Source organism: Onychostruthus taczanowskii, unplaced genomic scaffold, assembly GCF_017590055.1.
Source record: "Onychostruthus taczanowskii isolate IOZ18803 unplaced genomic scaffold, ASM1759005v1 scaffold7, whole genome shotgun sequence".
Taxonomy (NCBI): domain Eukaryota; kingdom Metazoa; phylum Chordata; class Aves; order Passeriformes; family Passeridae; genus Onychostruthus; species Onychostruthus taczanowskii.
In genome coordinates, this window is record NW_024504786.1 from 7,173,187 (window position 1) to 7,193,041 (window position 19,855).

General features: G+C 40.4%; 1 protein-coding gene across 1 annotated transcript; it reads left to right on the forward strand.

Moving 5' to 3' along the window:
* The first annotated feature begins 92 nt into the window (after positions 1-92).
* Positions 93-18,926, forward strand: STIL (STIL centriolar assembly protein). Its single transcript, XM_041421567.1, has 16 exons — positions 93-317; positions 1,336-1,443; positions 1,777-1,892; positions 2,004-2,191; positions 3,133-3,380; positions 4,208-4,291; positions 4,406-4,492; positions 6,138-6,285; positions 7,409-7,518; positions 8,322-8,436; positions 9,229-10,281; positions 11,571-11,730; positions 12,479-12,704; positions 14,577-14,769; positions 15,376-15,629; positions 17,429-18,926. Exons 2-16 carry the CDS (start codon positions 1,352-1,354, stop codon positions 18,246-18,248), a joined length of 3,894 nt encoding a protein of 1,297 aa, XP_041277501.1. The 5' UTR covers positions 93-317; positions 1,336-1,351; the 3' UTR covers positions 18,249-18,926.
* The last annotated feature ends 929 nt before the right edge of the window (positions 18,927-19,855 follow it).

The following is a 19,855-nucleotide window of genomic DNA, read 5'->3' on the forward strand; positions in this document are numbered from 1 at the left end:
CGGAGGGGGCGGGATCTGCTCTCTGATTGGCCGACGTGGGCAGAGGGCCGGCCGGGGCCGCAGAAGGCGCCGGGGCGGGCGGGACGCGGCGGGAGCGGCGGAGCCGGGCTTGGAACTGGAGTCGCCGCCGCCGGTGCCGCTCCTCCCTCACCGCCCCTACCCTCCGGAGCCGCCACCGGTGCCGCACCTCTCTCACAGCCGCTGCCCGGCCGAGCTGGGGGTTGGAGCGGGCGCTCCCCGCGCTGGGGAGACGGAGAAGAAGAGCGGGCAGCGTTGCGGCCCTGCCCGGAGCCCGCTCGGCCCGGCCCGGATCTGAGGTACCCGGGAGGGTCCGAACCGCCCCAGCCCCGCCGCCCCTCTGCGAGTGCGGCTCGGGGTATAGAGAGCTGTGGGAGGAGGGGGGTGGGCTTCTGCTTCGTGCTTGTCAGGCTGGAACAGTGGTGCTTAAAAAAAATGTCCTCTTCTACAAGTCTAAGTTTGAGGCTTGTTTGGGCATTTGGGTTTTAAGGGGGGTTAATGAACTGCCGCTGGAAGCATCAGAGGTGGCTGAGTTCCTTGGAGGACTGTCTTAAAAGTAAAGTTCTTTCCTGGCAAGTTGAAATGGAGAGGAAGCACCTTTGCTTGGCAAAGTTTCATGCTTGAGATAAGTACAAAGAGATTTCTTGCTTATTTGTTAAAAGGTATTGAGGGATTTGGCAAATTATATGGGCTGTTGGTTGTTTTGTATGTTGCTTTATTTAGGCACCTCAAAAACATCTAATCCTGGTAGTGTAAGTAAGTTAATGTGATTACGCACTGATTTCTTCAGGGCTCTTTGAAGTCCGACTGTAAGTTTTGCACTATATTATTTGAGTTAAGCCAAGGCTTTATTTCAGAAGTCTTCAAAGTTTAAGTGGTTTGAATGCTCACTTGAGATACAAAGACTGAAACAGGGCTTTGGGAAGCTGATCTAGTGTTAAATTTGATAAATCAGGTTTTTTGTGCTATGGGAGTTTCTAATTAGCAATAACTTTTTTTTCTCCCTAGGCTGTATCCAAGTAGTTTTTCCTTAAGCTTTATCTGCAGGCTTGTATTTTGGCCTACACATATTCCAAGGTTGCACAAAGAAACTGTCAGGTGGACAATAAAGGTTTTGTGTTGACTTTGTAACTCTGACAACTTTGTAGGACAAAGTTTCTGCTTTGTTGGCCTGGACTTGAAGCAAAAAAAGTACCAACAGTTTATGTATCCTATTTCTTGATTTTCTTACTGTGTCGTGCTTTGTTCCTTCTTTTAAGCATTGTAAGATAACGATGTACCTTAATCCATTTTTTTTAATCTCTGTGATCTTCCCAGATTTGTTCCCAGGAGGATGGTCCCTTTCAGTTTCCCTCTGTCCAAGTGTGCACTTTGGGACCCAGTCCCCATGGGCGATGTCGTTGGTGCACACATCACCTATTACAGGTATTGATACCCTTTCTGGGCAAGCTAAAGGTTAAAATAAATTATGGATTGTGTGATGCAAAGCCTCGTTTTGTCTTTTAAATCTGTTCTATGACAAGGCCCAGAGGAAAAGGAAGCAGTGTGTTTGTTATAAGCTTATAGGGGTTTTCACTGGAAAGATTTCAGTTTCCTTTCCTTTGTGTAACACAGTCCAATGGCCTGAAGGTGCATCAGTTTAAAGTAACTTAAAATTTCTTTGTTTTCTTCTCATATGGATAAGTGATTTTTTTTTTTTTTTTGAAAAAAGCATTAAAAAGAATTTGTGAGTTAAACTTGCTTATTGTCTCTTTTTAGAAACCCCAGAATACATCTGGTGGAGAAAACCTTGCGGCTTGCCTATCGCCATGCTAAGCAGAACGAAAAGAAATCATTTTCCTGTTTTTTGCTTGGCACCCTGGCAGTAGATGAAGGTAATTCTAAACATGAGGTAGACAGGCAGTATATTGGTTGGTAGAGTAAGCTGTTGTTAAGGAGCCTGAGTTGCTGCTCTTGGACTCTAACTTCATTTATTTGTTTTGAAGATGGGGAAGGCGTAACACTAACAGTAGATCGCTTTGATCCTGGTCGAGAAGTTGCTGGTGGATCGGGCAAAATTCCAACTGCATCCCTTCCTGGAGACTTTTTGATTCCATGTGCAGTTAGTGCCTGGGGACCTTGTTCAGATAATATAATAGTGCACAGCGTTGAAGATATCAGCTTGGCTTTCAAGGTAGGCAGCTCTTAGCAACTTTTGGGTCTCATAAATTGTGAACTGTCTGCCAGGCAGGACACTGGACTATGCACAGAATTTGATTTCTAGCACAGCAAGGTTATGGCTGAACCAAGACTATGTAGTTAATTGTTGTTTGAGTCATTGAAAAGTGTATTGGAAACTGGTAAAATCAGTTAGTCCTTGCAGGTGTTTAAGGATCACAGAGTCTTTAATCTTGGATGACAATCTTGCTGACTGACCAAAGTTTTTCAGCTGGTCTAACCACCAAAACAAAAGCAATTGCAGCAAACTTACTTAAACAAGAGAAAATAGCTTTTTTTTGTGGGTGGTTTTTTTTTTTTCCTCAAAACTGTCATTAATCAGTTGCAGTATTTGGGCAGTTGTTGCTGAAGTGTTGCTAGGCAAGTGACCCGCCCAAAACGTGTAAAGTCCTATGCAGGTTAGCAGCCATAGCTGAAATGTGTGCTCTGCTGTAATCTATTAAATACACTTTCCCTTCCTGTAGACTTTTCCCTGTAGTTGTTGTAGTGTGTATTTTATAATACAAATTAAGCCTGCTTCACATCTCAACTTTCTCGTGATTATGCATGCAGATGTTAAATTACATATTTCTTGAATGCAAGTAAGAAAACTTTGACAAATCAGCTTGAGCCTTTTAGTTGTCTGCTCTTATATGAATTTTTATGTAATTAGGTAACCCCAGGTTTTCTAATACATCATAAAACAATGTTAAGGTGTGCTTAGCTAATTTTCAAGTGTATTCTGCATTATTAATTATGTTCACTAGAGCAGTGAGCTTTGGAGACCTGGGTTAATGGCTTTTTGTATATATTACCTACTGCAGTAGTAGCTGTGATGAATTATTTGAATTCCTAGTGTAATACATCCTGAATAATACAAAATAATTTAGTGTATTTAACTCTTTTTCTTACTTCTAGGGTCTGCAGCAGAGTCTGTGCAGTAAAGAATCTCTGGATCTTTCTAAACTGCTGACTGTTAGAGCTCACATTGTTTTCACAGAAAACCTAGATAATCTACATTTTAATTTTTGCTGGGCTTCTCTGACTGTGGCCAATATTTTGGAATACACCCCTGTGAAGTCTGTCCCAATTATTCCAACAGCCCTAGCAAGAAATTTGACCAGTCCTATGAATATTGCACAAGTTCAAGGAACTTACAAATGTGGGTGAGTAAAGGGTGGTGCTAAAGCTGTCAATGTTGCCTGTCAGTTTCTTGCCTTTCCTAAAGGAGTGGGAAGGAGAAATCTCAACTGTACTTTGCTTTTTAGTAAAATAACTGTCATAAAAATGGCACATCTTCTGGCCTTGGGAATGTATTAAAGGTTATGAAAAAGCAACAGGAAATGGGGTGGAGCAAAAACATTTGAGTAGGAGTTCTTGCTTTTGGCTTCAGTGAAAGGATCTTCCTACTGGGGCAGTAGAACACACCTCTATTAACATAATAAATATAAACAGCTTCCAGCTTTTTAAACAACATCAGTGCTTGCCCTGCAATGAAAAGCAGATTAATGCAAACCAAAGCTTGTTTTTTGTTAATTGTGCTTCTGAGATGGTATTGGGAAGTCATCATTCTGCCTGGTAACTAATTTGATAGGGTGAACTAAGGATAGATCAGAGAAATAGTGTGAAGCAACTGAATATCATTTTATTTGGACAGGGGCTTTATGAATGCCTCTCTGAAAGTTACTTTTCACATTTAACATGACTCGTACTTGGGGATTTGTTATGAACACTAATTCTAGTATTCACTAAAACACTACAAATAGTACTATGTAATTTTTATCCTTGATAACTCTTTGATGCACAGGGAATTGCTGAAAAGCTGGGGAGTTGCTGTTAAGTGTGGAGTGAGAGCAGTTTTGACCTCTAATTTTTTTTCCCTAAATTTCTTTCCTTACAGTATTTTCTAAACTTGTACTTATCTCTTCAGGATTTTTTTTCTGAAAAACTGCCTTCCAAAATACTGAAAAACCCAAATTTTGCTTTCTTTCAGCTACCTTACTATGGACCAAACACGGAAATTGCTTTTACTGCTCGAGTCTGATCCCAAGGCTTATGCTCTGCCGTTAGTTGGAGTGTAAGTGTTTGTCCAGATTAATACACACGCTGATCTGAGACTTGTCTGAGGAATTGTATACCAAAAATTTGGTAACAGAGCTGTCTTTTAATTGGATTTTTTTCTTATTTCTAGTTGGCTGAGTGGAGTTACTCATATCTATAGTCCTCAAGTCTGGGCCTGTTGCTTGAGATATTTGTTCAGTTCTTCAATTCAAGAAAGGCAAGTCACTTTCATAGGTAAAACATAGAAGCTGTTGGTTGCCAGAAAAGTATTCCACAGAAATGCATGACAGCATGGGCTCTGATCAAAGATATTTGAGGAAATTCTGTGATTTATATGTTGTATAGAGGTAAAGCAGTCTAGTTTAAATGTTCTTTTTGGTTTTGGCTTCTGCTCAAAAATTTTCTGTGACTGAGATGTTGGAAAGCTAAGCTGAGCTGATACCTTAGTTAGAAGAGGGTGAATATTAATATCCTTAAGGTCACTGCATTTTAGTTTAAATAAGAAGCCACAAGAGGAAATAGTAGTTTAAACAGTGGTAGGATTTTGGTTTTGAGCTTTTCTTAGGGACATTTTCTTTGAGATAGGTTTTTTTCCTGGTTGTGCCTGACCAACATATTGCAGCATATTGATTTGCAGCCTCTTCTGTTATGACTTCCTGTTAAATGTTCAGGATTTTTAAGAGTGTTTGCATTCTGGGGTATTTTTTCATTGTAATGTTGGAGGATAATCATTCCTCATAGTCTAGATATTTTCACTTTTAACATTTGCTGAGTTCTATTTGTATGGAGCTGGGAGAGAATTCAGGTGTTTTGAAACTGCACCTCAGGTAGATGAGACTCTAAAATATGCTGTATGCATAAGCACTTCTGATTGACCATACTTATTTTTAAATTATGAAATATATCACATTTGCTGAACGGATGTGTCTGCAATTACAAAATAGACTTCTTTCCCTTAACAACTGAAATATGTCCAAACACAGATAAGAGACCAATTAGATTATTAGATAGGCAAGTTGGATGCTTGACTCTCATTAACTTTCACTGATGCCATCATGGAAGTGGATTAGGGAGATTTGATGAACCATGCAAACATCATTAACCTCTGCAGGCTAGCTGCTTAATCTGTGCATCATACATTTTTAACTCTTTAAGTTGTAAGTAAACTTTGAAGTTGCATGAATGTGTTTTTCAAGCATTCTGTTTCTACTACTTTTTCTATTTCGCATATTATTTAATGCAAAAGCAAACAAATAAAAAAACCCATAAACAAGCATGTTACAAGTGCTATAAAAAGAAAAACTGTTCTGAAAGTAGTACTACCTTTTACTGGAAACACACATTGTTGTCATTATCCTTGAACTCGTGTTAAATGCTGATTGCTGTTACTCGCTATTCTCAACTTATAGAAAAAAAAAACCTTCAATATAATTTTCCTAAAAAAATATCTTTTTGCTAATGAATGTTTTCTGAATGTTTAGGGATAGCTGAGTCAGTGAGTGTCTTTATAAAGCACTTTCAACTGAGCACTAAAAAGAAAATAAAACACAATGTAATTCTTACAGATGTTTTCTTCTCTGTTATGTTTGAACTCTTCCAGGAATTCATTTAAAGTACTAAGTGATCGTAAAGGTTTGAAATACAAAGGGCATGGATTATTTCCATTTCTCTACTTTTCTTTGATTCTTGCATGTGTCGACAGTCATAAATCCATCTGCTAACTATCTATAGCTAAGCACCATTCAAAATGCTCTGATTCACCAGTTTGCTAAACTGTGTGGGAAATTTGCTCACTGTATTGAAAATCTAAGTGCCTTCTTCACGTTTAAGTTACTTAAAGATGTGCTTTTCTTCTGTTTTAGGGTTTTTTCAGAATCTGGGAGTTTTCTTATTGTGCTTTATTCATTGACACACAAGGAACCAGAGTTTTATGAGTGTGTTCCTTGCAGTGGGCAGACTGAGCTGGGGTTTCAGATCCTAACTTGCCGTGAAACAGTTCATCTCTTCAAAGTAAGTGTCTTGCTTTCCTGCTGCATCATGGTACTAGAAAATTTGCCTTAAAAGAGTCATTATGATGTGACCCAAATGGATCTGCAGTGTTTGAAAATGAAGTAGCTCTATAAAGCTGCTTTTTCGTAGGGACTACTGTAAATTCAGTTTGTCCCTCAAATTGAGAAATTACTTCCAAAGTCAGCACTGCTCACTTTCCTAATTGCATTAAGCATCTGTCTTTTAAGTATACTGTGCTGTGTTGTTCTTCGTTAGTGTTCCTTCCTGCTAGTGACCTTCTGGCCTTGTGAGCAGAGACTCAGACTTCCTGCAGCATTTGTTACTCTGGCGTGCTCTGTTCACCTTGGCCACATCTAACAGCTGCTCTGGGTGATGATTGCTGGAGAGCAAAGCTGAGTGTTGTGCTTTGCTTGAAGTTGAATGCAAAAGGGAATTCAGAGGTTACTAATTTCATCAGTTTTATTAATGGAAAACTTTATGCAAAGTAACTCTCTGAAATAATTTGAGATGTCTGGGATGGCTAGTAGGGTTTGAAATTCTAGGAAATCTGAGTTCCTTATGTGTTTTCCTAGCTTGTGCAGAACCTGAAGTTGAGCTGTTAATTTGCTCAATAAGTGCTGCTGTGCTCTCTCAGAGAAGCAGTCAGTGTAATGTGTGTGCTATGCTGTGTACTCAATTCTCTTCCCAACTGAATTTCCTTGTCAGGGCTGCCTTCTCCCTTAGCCCAGGGACAGCTCAGCTTTCTGAAGATGACAGATCTCTCCACAGAAGCTTGCTTCTGTTGTTTCCAGGAGTTGCCCAGCTGTGGTGTGTGAAACAGTACAGGAACGTTTGCTGTTTCCTGTAGTGGTGGCAGCCCTGGAGGAGTATCTGAGCAGTTACAGTGAGGAAGCATCTGCTCATGACTATAATTAGCCCAACTACTTTACAGAGTAGCAGGGGAGCAGTGTTAAACAGGAAGGGAAGTTGCCTGCTTCCTTGTAGTGCTGAAAAATTTGAAAGTAGGGGACAAGCAGCAAATAATCACATAAATGTCCTTAAAGCTCTTTCTTTGGGAGTAGTACCTCAGCGACTGAAAGTTTGAAGGTTTCGTGCTTCACAAATATGGAACATTTCATTCCAGAATGTTGAACCATCAGACAAGAGCCCTATCCAGTTTGAGTTGAGTGGAGAAAATCAAAATGCAGAAACTGAGTTCTTCGGCAGAATTTGCAAGAAACTTCCTATCAAAAGGTAATCTCTGAGATGCTGTTTATGTGCAAAAATGAAATATTTATTGGATGAGGGTTTTAATCTGTTCTGTGCTATGTGTCAGTTGAGCTGTGCATACATTCTCTTTCATTAAAATCTGTGTATGTGCTTTTATTTATTACTACAGTTAATATTTTTCAAGTAAGATGGTCAAGCTGTCTGTATTCCAAAAAACCTGCTTGGTACTGGTGGCTATAATTGATACAGTGGTTGTTTCTAAAAAGGCTTCCTCACTGATGAGGCTTAGTTCACTGTATTAGGCTTTAAGTGAGCTCTGTCCTTTGAAGCAAATCTCTAATTGAAATCTACTTAAGTCAAAAAAATTCCTTTTTTCTTCCCACTTTTCATAGCTCCAAGACCTGGATAGGTTGAAACTTAGTGATTTTTAAGAACCTGGCTTATCCATCAAATTTTTATCTATGACTAGAAGATGGCCTTTATTTTCCTTCAAACAATGTTACAATCTTTACTGCAGCACCTCCTATCTTTTTACTATATATCAGTGCTTTGCTGTTAGAATGCCAATTAAAAGGTGTGTTTGTGTGATGCTGTGAGGAGGGAGGGTTTGTATCTTCTTACCCAAAAGCTGCTTTTCTATTTTCATTGTTTCATCTTAGAACTGTTTGCTGGGTTAACTGCCCAGCTAACCAGGGAGCAGATGGATGGCAGCTGCTTCTTAGAAAAATGATTCACTGTAGATGGCACATTGAAAAACGTGAGGTTTCATGTTACTGCTGCCAAATCTGACAAGCAAACATTTTTACTTTGATTTATTTTGGTTTCAGTCCTCCCCAAGGCTCTTCACCCAGCAAGTTGTCAGCAAGTGATCACGACTCTGGTGTGGAAGATGAGGATTTATCCCCCAGACCAATTCCAAGTCCTCACCCAGTGAGTCAACAGGTAACTAAATAAATAGTTGCTCTGGGTATCTTGGATGTGACACTTAGAGCAGCAAAACTCATTGTACGGGAACTAAACAGTGTAAAGCTTCTCTCTCTAAGTCCTAGCAAGGGAAAACAGAATTGAAGAAATTAACCATGAGTCCCACTCCTGTAGTTAATCTGCCATTTTTCCAGGATTGTAGACACTTTAAATTCCTGTACATGCTGTGATTTGGAAACAGAGAGAGTAGTTTCTGTTTCAGGAATCTCACTGTTCTTGAGTGGAAGAGCTGTAATGTCCGAGACAGAGACAGCTGGCTCTTGTGTTCTTTTTATTTCACTACCTAAAAGATCTGCTCTGTTCTTTTTTCACTGAAATATGTGCAAATACAATAAATACCAGCCCTTGTACAGTATAGGTGTAGAAGGATGTGGTAATTGTGTATAAAATGTGTTCTGTTGCAGCTGTCTCCTGGATCTAAGAATGGTAAGAGGGGACACAGAGTCCACCTCTAGAAGGGAAATATCCATAATCTGAGATGTAGTCCCAAATGACATGGAGCATTAATTTGGCAGACATGGCTGTTACACTATATGAAAACAACTTTCCCTTACAAATGATCCTAGAGATCTTGCTGCTTTTTCTGGATTCTCCAGTCTTTTAGAAATATGTTTAACATGTGGTTGGTTTGGAAGCTGATGATCATCATATATTGATTTTAAATAAAAACATTTTCTTTGAGGAAATTCTGCATTCAAAGAGCAGACAATATTTTAAAAATATCATACATGTGTGTAATTGTCCCTTCAGGTTACCAGAATTTTTCCTTCAGTGCCGGAGCTATCACTTATTTTGGATGGTAGTTTCATAGAATCAGGACAATCATCTAAGCCTGTGGGAACTTCAGGTGCTAAAAGTCTGCCCACAGTGCCAAATCAGCCTATTAAAAAGAAGTGTTGCATGAGATCTACATGTCACCCCAGCCAGCACTCTGAAGACAGGCAGAACTTTCCTGCTAATATGGGAGACCCCACTTTGAGACGATTACCAAATCCTATAAACCAGAAAATTCCAGCTTCAGTGCCTCATAGAGGAAATCAAGCTCTGCTACAGCAGCAGGTGCAGTGCAAGAAGGCTTCCCCTCAATCAAGAAAAAGTTCAGGATCATCCTCTCCTTCAACCCCTTGTAGTGGGCCTTCCCCAGATGCATCTGTGCACCACCCCAGAAAGCCATTGGAAAAACTTGTATTGAATCCTGAGGGTGTCCCGCCTCAGGGAGAGCCTCTGCTTAGGAGAACATCAGTATCTGCTTCCAAGCAGCTTCCTGCTGTTACCCAGCCAGTCCTCCACAGCTCTGCTTTGTCACCACAGAGCTGCAGACAACCACCAGATCTGCAGGTGCCAGTTCAAGTGCCACCTTCCTGTCCAGCATGCAGCTGTCAGTGTCCTGCTTCTCTCCAGTACAATCCCATAAACCCATGGCAAGGAGCTGGGAAAATGAGCCCCAAACACAGAGCGGAAATCCAATCGGAGATGGCTCAGCAAAATCCTTGTGCAGTGTTCCATCAAAATATCATTTGCCCAAACGTTTGCTGCAACCCTGGATATGCCACGAGCAGCCCTATGAATGTGAGATATCCTGGGAAAACAGGGAGCTGTTCTCTTGACAGTGGCTTATCACCTGGAATGAGGATGGCATCGAGTGCGAGCCCCTCGAGCGTGCAGTGCTGTGCAGCCCACTCCCCGTGCCTGCACACGCCTGCTCCTGCAGCAGCATCAGATAATGGCATGATGGGATTATCTCCGGATGCATACCAGCTCCTTACCGAGCAGGACAGACAACTCAAATTACTGCAAGCTCAGGTTTGTGGAAATGTCAGCTTTCTCCTCTGCCCTCTCAGTGATTATGCTTTGATAGTTCCCCTGCTAAAGGAATTAAATTAACTGTTGTCTATCCATGTTGGAACAAGAGAGCCTGTCATACCAGCTGCAGTCTGGGCATGGAGAGGGGACTGCATTCGCTCTACCAATTGTTGTCCCTTTAAAAATTATTTGACTTAGAGCTAATTAAATTTTGCATTTATTTTGGTGATATTTCCATAATGTGAAGGTTTATTTTTAGTAGACTGTAATGCAAACTGATAGACTTTCTGTATAAATGCTTTTCTACTTACATGCTTCTCCATGTAATATATATATATATATATATTGCATAGGCTATAGGCTTTGGAATTATTGTAAATAATGAAGCACAGAATGTTCTCGTATGTTGCTTTTTCCACCTTCAAGCCTGCAGTTCCCTGAGCTGTTGCTTTGAAAACTTAAGTTGTCTGTATCAATTCCTGGTTCATCAGGTCTTTTCTGTGCTAGAAAACTTTGGGGATCTTTCTGTGCTCTGTTGCCTCAGCAGGTCGAGTTTCTTCAAAATACCAATCCCTTGATCAACCTTCTGGCCCAGTATTTTTGCAGGGTATGATTTGGGGCTGAAGAGCCAGAGTTTTAAATTTTGCTGCTGAACAATACAAACAGAAAAGTTTGCAGTACTTGAACTAGAAAATGACAGCTGGAATTTGTTTTTGGTATAGTTGCTGTATGTGAAGTCAAGCTCCCAAAGCGTGGGTTGTGCATGAGGGAAACCCCTCCTTACTGCAGCCTTCACTGTTACTGTATTTCTCCCTGGAGCTGCAAGCTAATCAGTGGACAGGGTGGATGAAAATCCTGGAGAGAAGATTGCCTGGCAACCTTAATTTTATCATTTAATTGCTTAGCTTTGTAATTAACACGAAGTTGGTGTAGGGACAGTTGGCATATAAATGCTTGGCTGGTAAGTCGGTTAATAGGCTTTGTATGTGAATGAAAGGGAAGGAATACTTCCAGCAAGTGTGGTGCAAACAGGCTTTACCCAAGTCTTGGTGTCTTGGTGCTGCCTCTGCCAATGTGCTTAAAGATCTTCTTTGCTAGCTCTGCCAGCATCAAAATTGGTATTTTGATTTATGCTGTGTGCACTGCTGAGAACTGGAAGATGTTCAGACTGCTGTGGCAGAGCAGCCTGTGTTTGAATCCAGATCTTAGCAGAACCAAATTAATTCACTTTTGCCTGTTACAGCTGATATTTTATTGTGCAGATCGTAACTTTGTGATGACTGTTACAGATCCAACGCTTGCTGGAAGCCCAGGCTCGCCAGGAGGGTTCCTCGGAGGCGGCAGCAGCCCGGGAAGTGCGGGAGAAGCCAGGGGAGCTTGTTTCCATGGAAACACAGACCTCACCGCCCCCGAAGCACAGGAGAAGCGTGAGCGTTGCCGTGAGCACAGGTAACGCTTCCTTCTTCTAAAACAGACTGGCATCGCTTTTTTCTGGACCTTTTTTTTGTTTTATTTGGGCATGAAGGAAATGTTTTGCAGAAATGCTGAAGCTGTGCAAACATGCACCTAGATCCAAAAAACACCTAAGTTGTTGAGGTGTTATTTTTAAGTTTAGGCTGGAGTTACTTTGTCTTTGATTGTCATCACTGAAAGAGTTATTTTTCCAATAGCTTTAGAAAGGTGTTCTGTTTAAAATGCTGTCTTACTGAAATGTAACTGCACATCTTTTTTTATTTAATACACTCTTTTGGAAAGTAATAGCTTCTATGCCATATAGTGTTCCAATAAATATATTACTGATGTTATTTGTAAATCATGCATGAAGAGGAGATTGTATTTGCTTTAGTTTAGGAGAGTTATGCAGCTGTATCCGTACAGCTGTATATTAACATACTGGTTCCTGTTAAATCCATGGAAATGTTGTGCTTAGTCTGGAGGAAACTTTGAAACAGGCTCAAGGTCAATGCATTAAAATTATTTAATGCAACCATTTCTTTTCATCAAGTATGCTTTGGAAGAAAATAGAACTTGAATGATGTTTTGGCAACTTTTAGCTGATTTGAACTGTAAATCACTTTTTAAATAGTGAGAGAAATGTGAACGGGAGAAAATTATTCCTTGAGCTATAGGAATCCAAAGGGTCTCAGAAGAAAGTAATGACTCTTCCTAAATAGTTAAATCTCTAATTTTGTCCTAGGTGCTAGTTTATTTTGGAATACAGCTTCAGAAAAACAAAGCAACTCCATAACACAAGGGAAAAAAGAAGATGGAGAGATTTCTAAGGAAGATATAAACATTTCAATTAATGCTGAACAAGATGCAAGTAATATAAGTATTGCTTCGTCCTTAAGGGTGGTTGACATGCCCAGCTTTGTAGAGAGTATTCACCTTGTGGAAGAAGGAGCTAATCAGAGCACTCCCCAGTAAGTAACAGAAACACCCTGTGCTCACATAATGTGCTGAACTGCCTTATGTAAGTTATTACTTCTGTAATATTTTTTCCTTCTGGAGTTATAAATAGTCTGACCTCAGCTGTTGTGTTCTCTCCCTTCTTTATTTTTTAATTATGCTTGGAATTGTACAGCTCACCAAAAGACATCTGCCTTTAGAGTCTGCATTTATCAGTCATGCAGGTTTAGCTACCTGTCAGCAGCAGCTGATGGCAAAAGCCTTTAACTTACAAAAGCATGCACTGTACTGGAAACATTCCTTTTCTTACCTTAAATCCTGACTGAAAAGGGGATGTTGCTGTACTTAGTTATTTTCCTACAGTGGCTTTTCCTTGTGAGCATTTAGAACTCTTCCAGTTCTGAGGAGCTTGGGATGAGGTGTTTATGATTGTGGCTGTTCCCTGAATTTCACTTTATTTTATGCCTGATTACTTTGTGTGTGGTGCATGCAGATACTGACTTCACTGCTGTTAATTTAATTATTTTTAAGCTCAGTTGCTTTATAGTGCAGTGACTAATCTGACTAATTTGGGAAGTGGTTTTAAAAATATTTTTAATTATCTATATGGATGCTATTTCTACGTAGGAATAGCTCAACAATTTAGCACTTTAGTGATCTAATATTGCCTAAGTATAAAAAGCCAAAGGAGGGGGAATGCCCTTCCAGTTAAATTAGGTTCCTAAAATACTCATATTGGGAAAAATTATGGTAATTAAGCTGTAACTTAACTATTCATAGTCCTTGATTAAAGTGCTGTCTGCAAACATCTACTGCTACCAGAAATATTGTGGGTTCAGATCAATCTTATGAACATTGTATTTTAGGACAATGCCATCTTAAGGTTCTCTTCAACTCGGATTCATAAACCAGTAAAATAGCTGTAAAGTATCTTATAGTGAGAACGTAGAGCATCACACAGATTTCTTGGAGGAGGAGGAGGGGAACATTTTTGGGAATGATGAATAATTGCTAGTGTAACAGTAGCTGATAACCTACATTGACTATCTGGTATGTCACGTGGTTTAAATCTTATCGCTTTCAACACAGGCAATTGATCAGTTGAGTTCTGAAATTCCCTTATCTTACACTTGTCTCCTCAGGAGGAACAGGAAAGGGGGAGGAGGGTTGCTTGAGGATCTTCTTGGGATGATAGTAGTATTGATATGTCTGGTCTCCAAAGGCTTATGCAATGCACACACCAATGAGGAGGGTGCAGAGCATTGTGTTATAACTCATTGTGTTTAGCCTTTATAGCTCCTCTTTCACATCTCTTATTGAAAAATACTCCAGCTAGGTGCTTGTTCTCAGTTTGTGATACTCAGTGTGCATGTGTGTACTTGCAACTGTCTTTGAGGAGTTTTTAAACTGCCACAGGAATCCCATGGTAAATTATGTACCTTGGTAAAAGCAGCTTTTTTAATAAGTCATGTGTCAGAGCATACAGAAGATACTTGCTCCTAAAGGCTTGTAAGTGATATGCTGAGAACATAAATTCCAAATTGCTAATAACTTTCCTTTCATCTGGTTTAAGTCATAGTGTCACTGAGTTTTGACTAGTTCAGAGATACCATTGCCACTTTCAAATCATCTTTTGGAAAACTAGCTGGGCTGTTGTAGTTGCACACTTGGAGGTCTATTTCCTCAGTCCTCAAATGACTTTTGAGACTTTTGATTGCAGAAAGGAGCAAAGCCTTGAGCAGCAGGCAAAACTAAAACCCCTTAGGATCTGTTTGCAGCACTCAATTGTTCTCCTCGTCTGATGTTCATGAACAAAGTACATATAGCGATAATGATGCTTATGCTGTTTCAAGGAAGTATGTAGCTATCTTGATGTTCTCTTCCAGAACTGGAAACGTTTCCCAGGCACTTGTTCGTGGTTCATCCTTGGAAGAAAGTGCCAGTGTGTCTTTACAGAAAGAGCCATTGGAGGGAGCCAGGAGCCAGGTGGTGGTAACAAGTGAGCAGAGCTCGGAGCCACCCACCTCGCTGCTGCCTCAGCAGCCCTCAGAGCAGCTGAAGCTTTACCAGGACTTACTGGTAACTCATGCACATTTTATATTCTGCACTGAATGCAACAGTCAGAACAGCACCCTGCTGAACTTATGATGTGGTATTGGCATGAATGAAAGCTGCTTGTGGTTTTCATATTCACATTGTGCTCTACAGAAAACTCTGAGTTTGTGGTTCTTCAATGTTTTAAAAATGTTTAAGTGGTTATTTTGTACTTCTCTTTCATGCATACACAGAGTACTTTCTATTATCTAATAAATAATATTTTTTTTAAATTCAAGGACATCAGCTGATAACTTCCCAAATTAGTGGCCTTCAAAATAATACAGCATTTTACCTTCAAGTCCCTTAAAGGGCAAGTATTTTGATCTTGAAGCATATCAGTATGTGATGTGTTTAAATTCAGAACAGACCCTTATAGAAAGCTTGAAGTGTAACATGTTCCAGTGTTTGACTACGCTGCTGTGACTTTAAGTGATTGCATCTGAACTGTATCTGAATTTGCCTTCTTTGTCAGAATAAGCTATTAATCCATCAAGTTGTATTTGGAGTTGTGTAAGAGTAAGTCAGAATTTTGGTATTTGACAGTCCCTGTATGTCATTGTTTTTGCCATGTGTTCCCTTTTTCTCTAGGGCCAAGTAAAGCACCTCTTAAAGACCTCAGAAGAGCAAGATCACTTGCCTTTAAAATCAGGATTTGTTCTTGATGATGGTCCTACATGTCAGAATATGGGTGATATAGCAGAAGTGGCTTCAGAGACTGACACAGGAGGGGTGGACAAAGAGAGTGTCATTAGTGCCACACTCAAACAGCTGAGGAGTCTTGGAGTGACAGTGGACTCACCTGGCAGTATGAAGGAAAATACACACAAAGTGGAGAATGCCAGGTAAAATGCTGGTGGTTTTGAGTAGTAATGTGCAGATCCAACTGAAAATGAAGATTTGGCTCAATGAGTCAAGAGAAGACAGTTCACTGCCACTAGGATTTGGGTGCTTGATCTACACTTCCTCCAAAACTGAAACACTGGCTCATGCTTTGGGCATTTCAGATAGGTTTAAGAGCTCTGCTAGAAAAACTCAAAATATTTAAATAGAACACAAGTAGCTCTTGCTGTTAGAGCATCTGGTGATTCTTAAAGGGTCGTGCAGGCAATTCCCTAGAATAACAAGGAAGCTGTGGGCAATTCTTTGGTCTGTGTCCCAAGTATTCTGGAGCAACTGTGCACTTGGGAGAATGAACATTAAGCAGCTGTGTATTTTGTCATTTCTTCTTAACCTTTGTCTTGCTCTTTACCAGTATATGTGAAATTGTTATTGTGGCTTTGGTACCTAATCAAAACTGGTTCTGTCCTAATTGCTTGTTATTGTGGGTGCTGTGCTTTGAGCAGAGAAAGTGCTGGGGAGGGAAACAACAGCCTTGCTGAAACAGGAAGGAACAGAGAAGTAACTTCTGAAGGAGGGTTTTTAGGCACAGGAATTTACTTGCATAGCTGTGTAGGCATAGGCTGACTGCCTGGTACAGTTTCCCTTTCATCCTTATTGTCTTCTTGATCCTAGTGTGTAGCTGTTATGTAAACAAAAAATCTAACCACCTCCTAATTAATCTTCTCTTCAGCCATGTGTCAAAAGCTGTTTGCAGTCATACAGTTTCTAACCTCTTTTCTCTCATTTTCACTTGTATTTTATTGGGTGATTGTCTGGGATTTCTGGACTACCTTCCTGGCTGGAGTCTGTCAGTTTTCTTTTAATGTCAATAACATGTGAACCCGTAAGGCAAAACTGGAACTCTTGGGGTTTTTTTTCTTCAAACTTGGGGAGTGGGGTGGAGTTCTTCCTTCTTCCACTTTCAAGATTGATAAACAATTCTGAGAAAAGGTCTACAGCTCAGTAGAGAAGGAAACAACAGTGCAGCTCCATAGCTTAATAAGTGGTTGTTGTTGCTGAGCCAGTTTATTCTCCCTGGGCAAACTTGAGAATTTGTGCTCAGTGAAATAAGAAGCATCTTAATTCATAATATGAAGAGCTTGGGTTTATGAACTAATATATGATGTGTGAACTAAATGCAGTGGTTTATAACCATTACTGGTGTACCAGAGCTTGTTCTTTCAGTCTTTAAACACCTGATATATATACAAGAAATTGCTGCACCAGGCAACAGAACAAATGAACATTGCTCATTTGAAGATACTTCAAAAACTAGAACCTTGTAGGCTTCTGGAAACAGATGCTATGTCAGAGTTTCTGTAAAAATCCTGGAATTACCATGCATTGGGAAAGATGTTCTTGGTCTCAGTTTTTTGGCTTGTATTTCTAGCTATAAAATTTGGGCTGAATGGTAGAATTTAGAGTTGTAGGATCAGACACACATAACATCACATTCACTGGTGAGAAAAGACCAAGAGTTCAAACCTGCTTTAAAACCAAAACCAGCACTGTAACCTGCTAGAGATGGGTGGCTCTTCATATGAGGGTGCTGTGTATTGAAGGAGAAGGGAATATCCTCCATGCTCTGGCAGTGTGTGGATACTATGGGGGTGAATAGCTGTTTTCATTATGTGCAGATAATAAGATCTCAGTCCTGATGGGGCTCTGTTCAGAAGAAAGGAGAAATCAGGACAGTGAGCAGAATTGTGAAATGGATGCTTTTCCTCTAATGCTAAGGTAACTTTTTGATGCTTTATTTCAGCATCTTGGCGTGCATAAGTCCTGAAGCCGTGGTGCCTGGATTAAATTCCATGTTACTTGCCAATGTCAGCATGTGTCCCAACGTTGTTGATCTGAGCATGGAAGCAAACGCCATAGCCCTGAAATACCTCAGTGAAAATCAGCTGTCCCGACTGTCTCTCAGTCGCTCAGGCCAAAATCCTCCCACAGATTTCTCCTTCCAAGACATCTTGCAAACAAATACAGACAAGAGCATGGTGGGTCTGAGTTTAATTTCACCCAACAACATGTCCTTTGCAACCAAGAAGTACATGAAGCGATATGGGCTGATACAGGGCAGTGACAGCAGTGAAGATGAAGAGGAACTGCAGGCTCAAGATGGCAATTTTGGCACTGTCAAAAGCAAAAGCATTCCAGACAAAAACTGTGCCCCTGCATTGGACAGCTTCAGCCACCAGACTGAATTACCCAAAAGAGTGGATGGAAGACTTCCCATTCACCTAAAAAGTCACAGCAGAGAGTTGGCTACTAATGCTTCTCCACCAGAATTAAACAGCCCTGTGTTAAGAAACATTACAAATGAAATTTTTCCTCCCAGAACAGATCAAGCAGATAAAAACTCACTTCAGTTCCTAAAGGATTTAAAATCAAAAACCAGATTGTTACCTGGGAAGGTTGAATTCACTGAACAACCTGTCAGGAAAGATGAAGGAGATACTCAGGCCTTCCGTGGAAATCTGCACACTCCAACTGTTGAAATGTTAAACCAGTCAAACAGCATCAACTCTGTTGGCACCATTCTTGATGTCAAACAACTCAGGCAATTACCAAAGCTGTTCTGAACATCCCTTGAGATGGCTGCAACCACTGCTTCAAATCAGAGGGACCTCTCTGTAAGAGTACAGGAAACCACGGATTGAGCTCCCTTTGAAGAGGCCACTCTGTTGTAGCAATGGAAAACTTGCAGAACTGAGTTTCCAGCCAGCTCAGGGACAGCCACCTCAAAGTGCCTGGCTGAAGCAGTGCTGATCAGCATAGACATATGTGTGCACTTTTGTTTACAGTTGGTTTGATTTTAAAGCATATTGAAGGTGAATGAACCTGAGCCCAAGATGTACTTTTAACATAATTTTAACAGTGGTGATTACTTGTTTTCTTTTGTTGGCTTTTTAAAAACAGACTTTTCCATGTTTGTGCCAACTGCTCTGCCACTGATAAGGTGGCAGAGCAGGGGTAACAGAGCTAAAGCACTAATTTTTAGAAGTTTGCTGAAATGGTTGGATTCCTGTTTGTGGGTTGGGTCTGTGGGGAAGGGAAATATAACTTTGGCTTTATTTTGCGTAACATTATTTTGAATTCAACCAAAATGGCACATGTAACTCTCTGTATCATGAAATCTTTGAAGGAAATGGGGGAAAGCTGGCACTTTTAAGACTTGTAATTTTTTTCACCGCTATGTTTTCTATTTATTTAAAACTACATACTGCTGATAAAGGTCAAAAGGTTTCATTAAAAAAAATTAATCTTCATTTGACTAATGCTGCCTTTATTTAAGACACATGTGGCTTCCCAGCCATTGTTAAAATGGCTAACCTGGAGTTCACTGGTTCACCTGCTGCTGAACTCGTCAGGAATCTGATACTGGGTGGTGGGGTAAGCAGAAATAATTACTTTGTTTGAATGAACACATAAATATTCTGTCACCAAGCACTCCAGTCTATTAATGAAGCAGCTCTTTTCCATAACCTTGTGATGATAATATTGCACAAGGTGAAGAATTGGGCTGGAAGTGGTGATTCATTCCCATTCCCACCATTCCTGGTGTGAGGACATGGGATTCCTGGTGGAGCCATGTGTTTTCTCACTGGCCTTTTAGGTGCATCAGCATTCTCTCACAGGCTTTGGAACAAACTTTGTTTTAGTGATGGCATTGTCTCAACAGCAGTTCAGCCTGGTGCTGACCTTGCCTTTCCTGTTCTGAGTGTTAAACCAGAGATTAAAACACCCTGTACTGAAATCCTGGGCCTTTCCCAGTCACATCCTAAGGGCTGCAGTGTTCTTGGTATGTTTGAGTGGGCACTATTTGCTAATTAATTTATTACAGAATTGGGCTAAGATAAACCATGTGCTGTTTTGAAGCCAGTACAGAGAGAGGAAGGCAGCAGCTCCTTTTAAGCCAGAATTTCTCCTCTCACGCAGCCTCTTCCATCAACAAGGATATTTGCTTCCTTTCAGGAAAGGTGCTACTTTACTGTGCTGAAAAATAAAACCTTTCTCAGTCCCTGAATCTCCCCTGGATCAGGCATAAGCTTGTTATCTGCCAGCACCTTTTCTGCTGAATCAGTCAAAAAATAGTTAATGTTTTTGAACATTCCAGTGAGATGAATGAGGCAATTCATACCTCTGAGCTATTGTTGCAGGGTTTTGTTCTTTGTTTCCTATTGTAAAA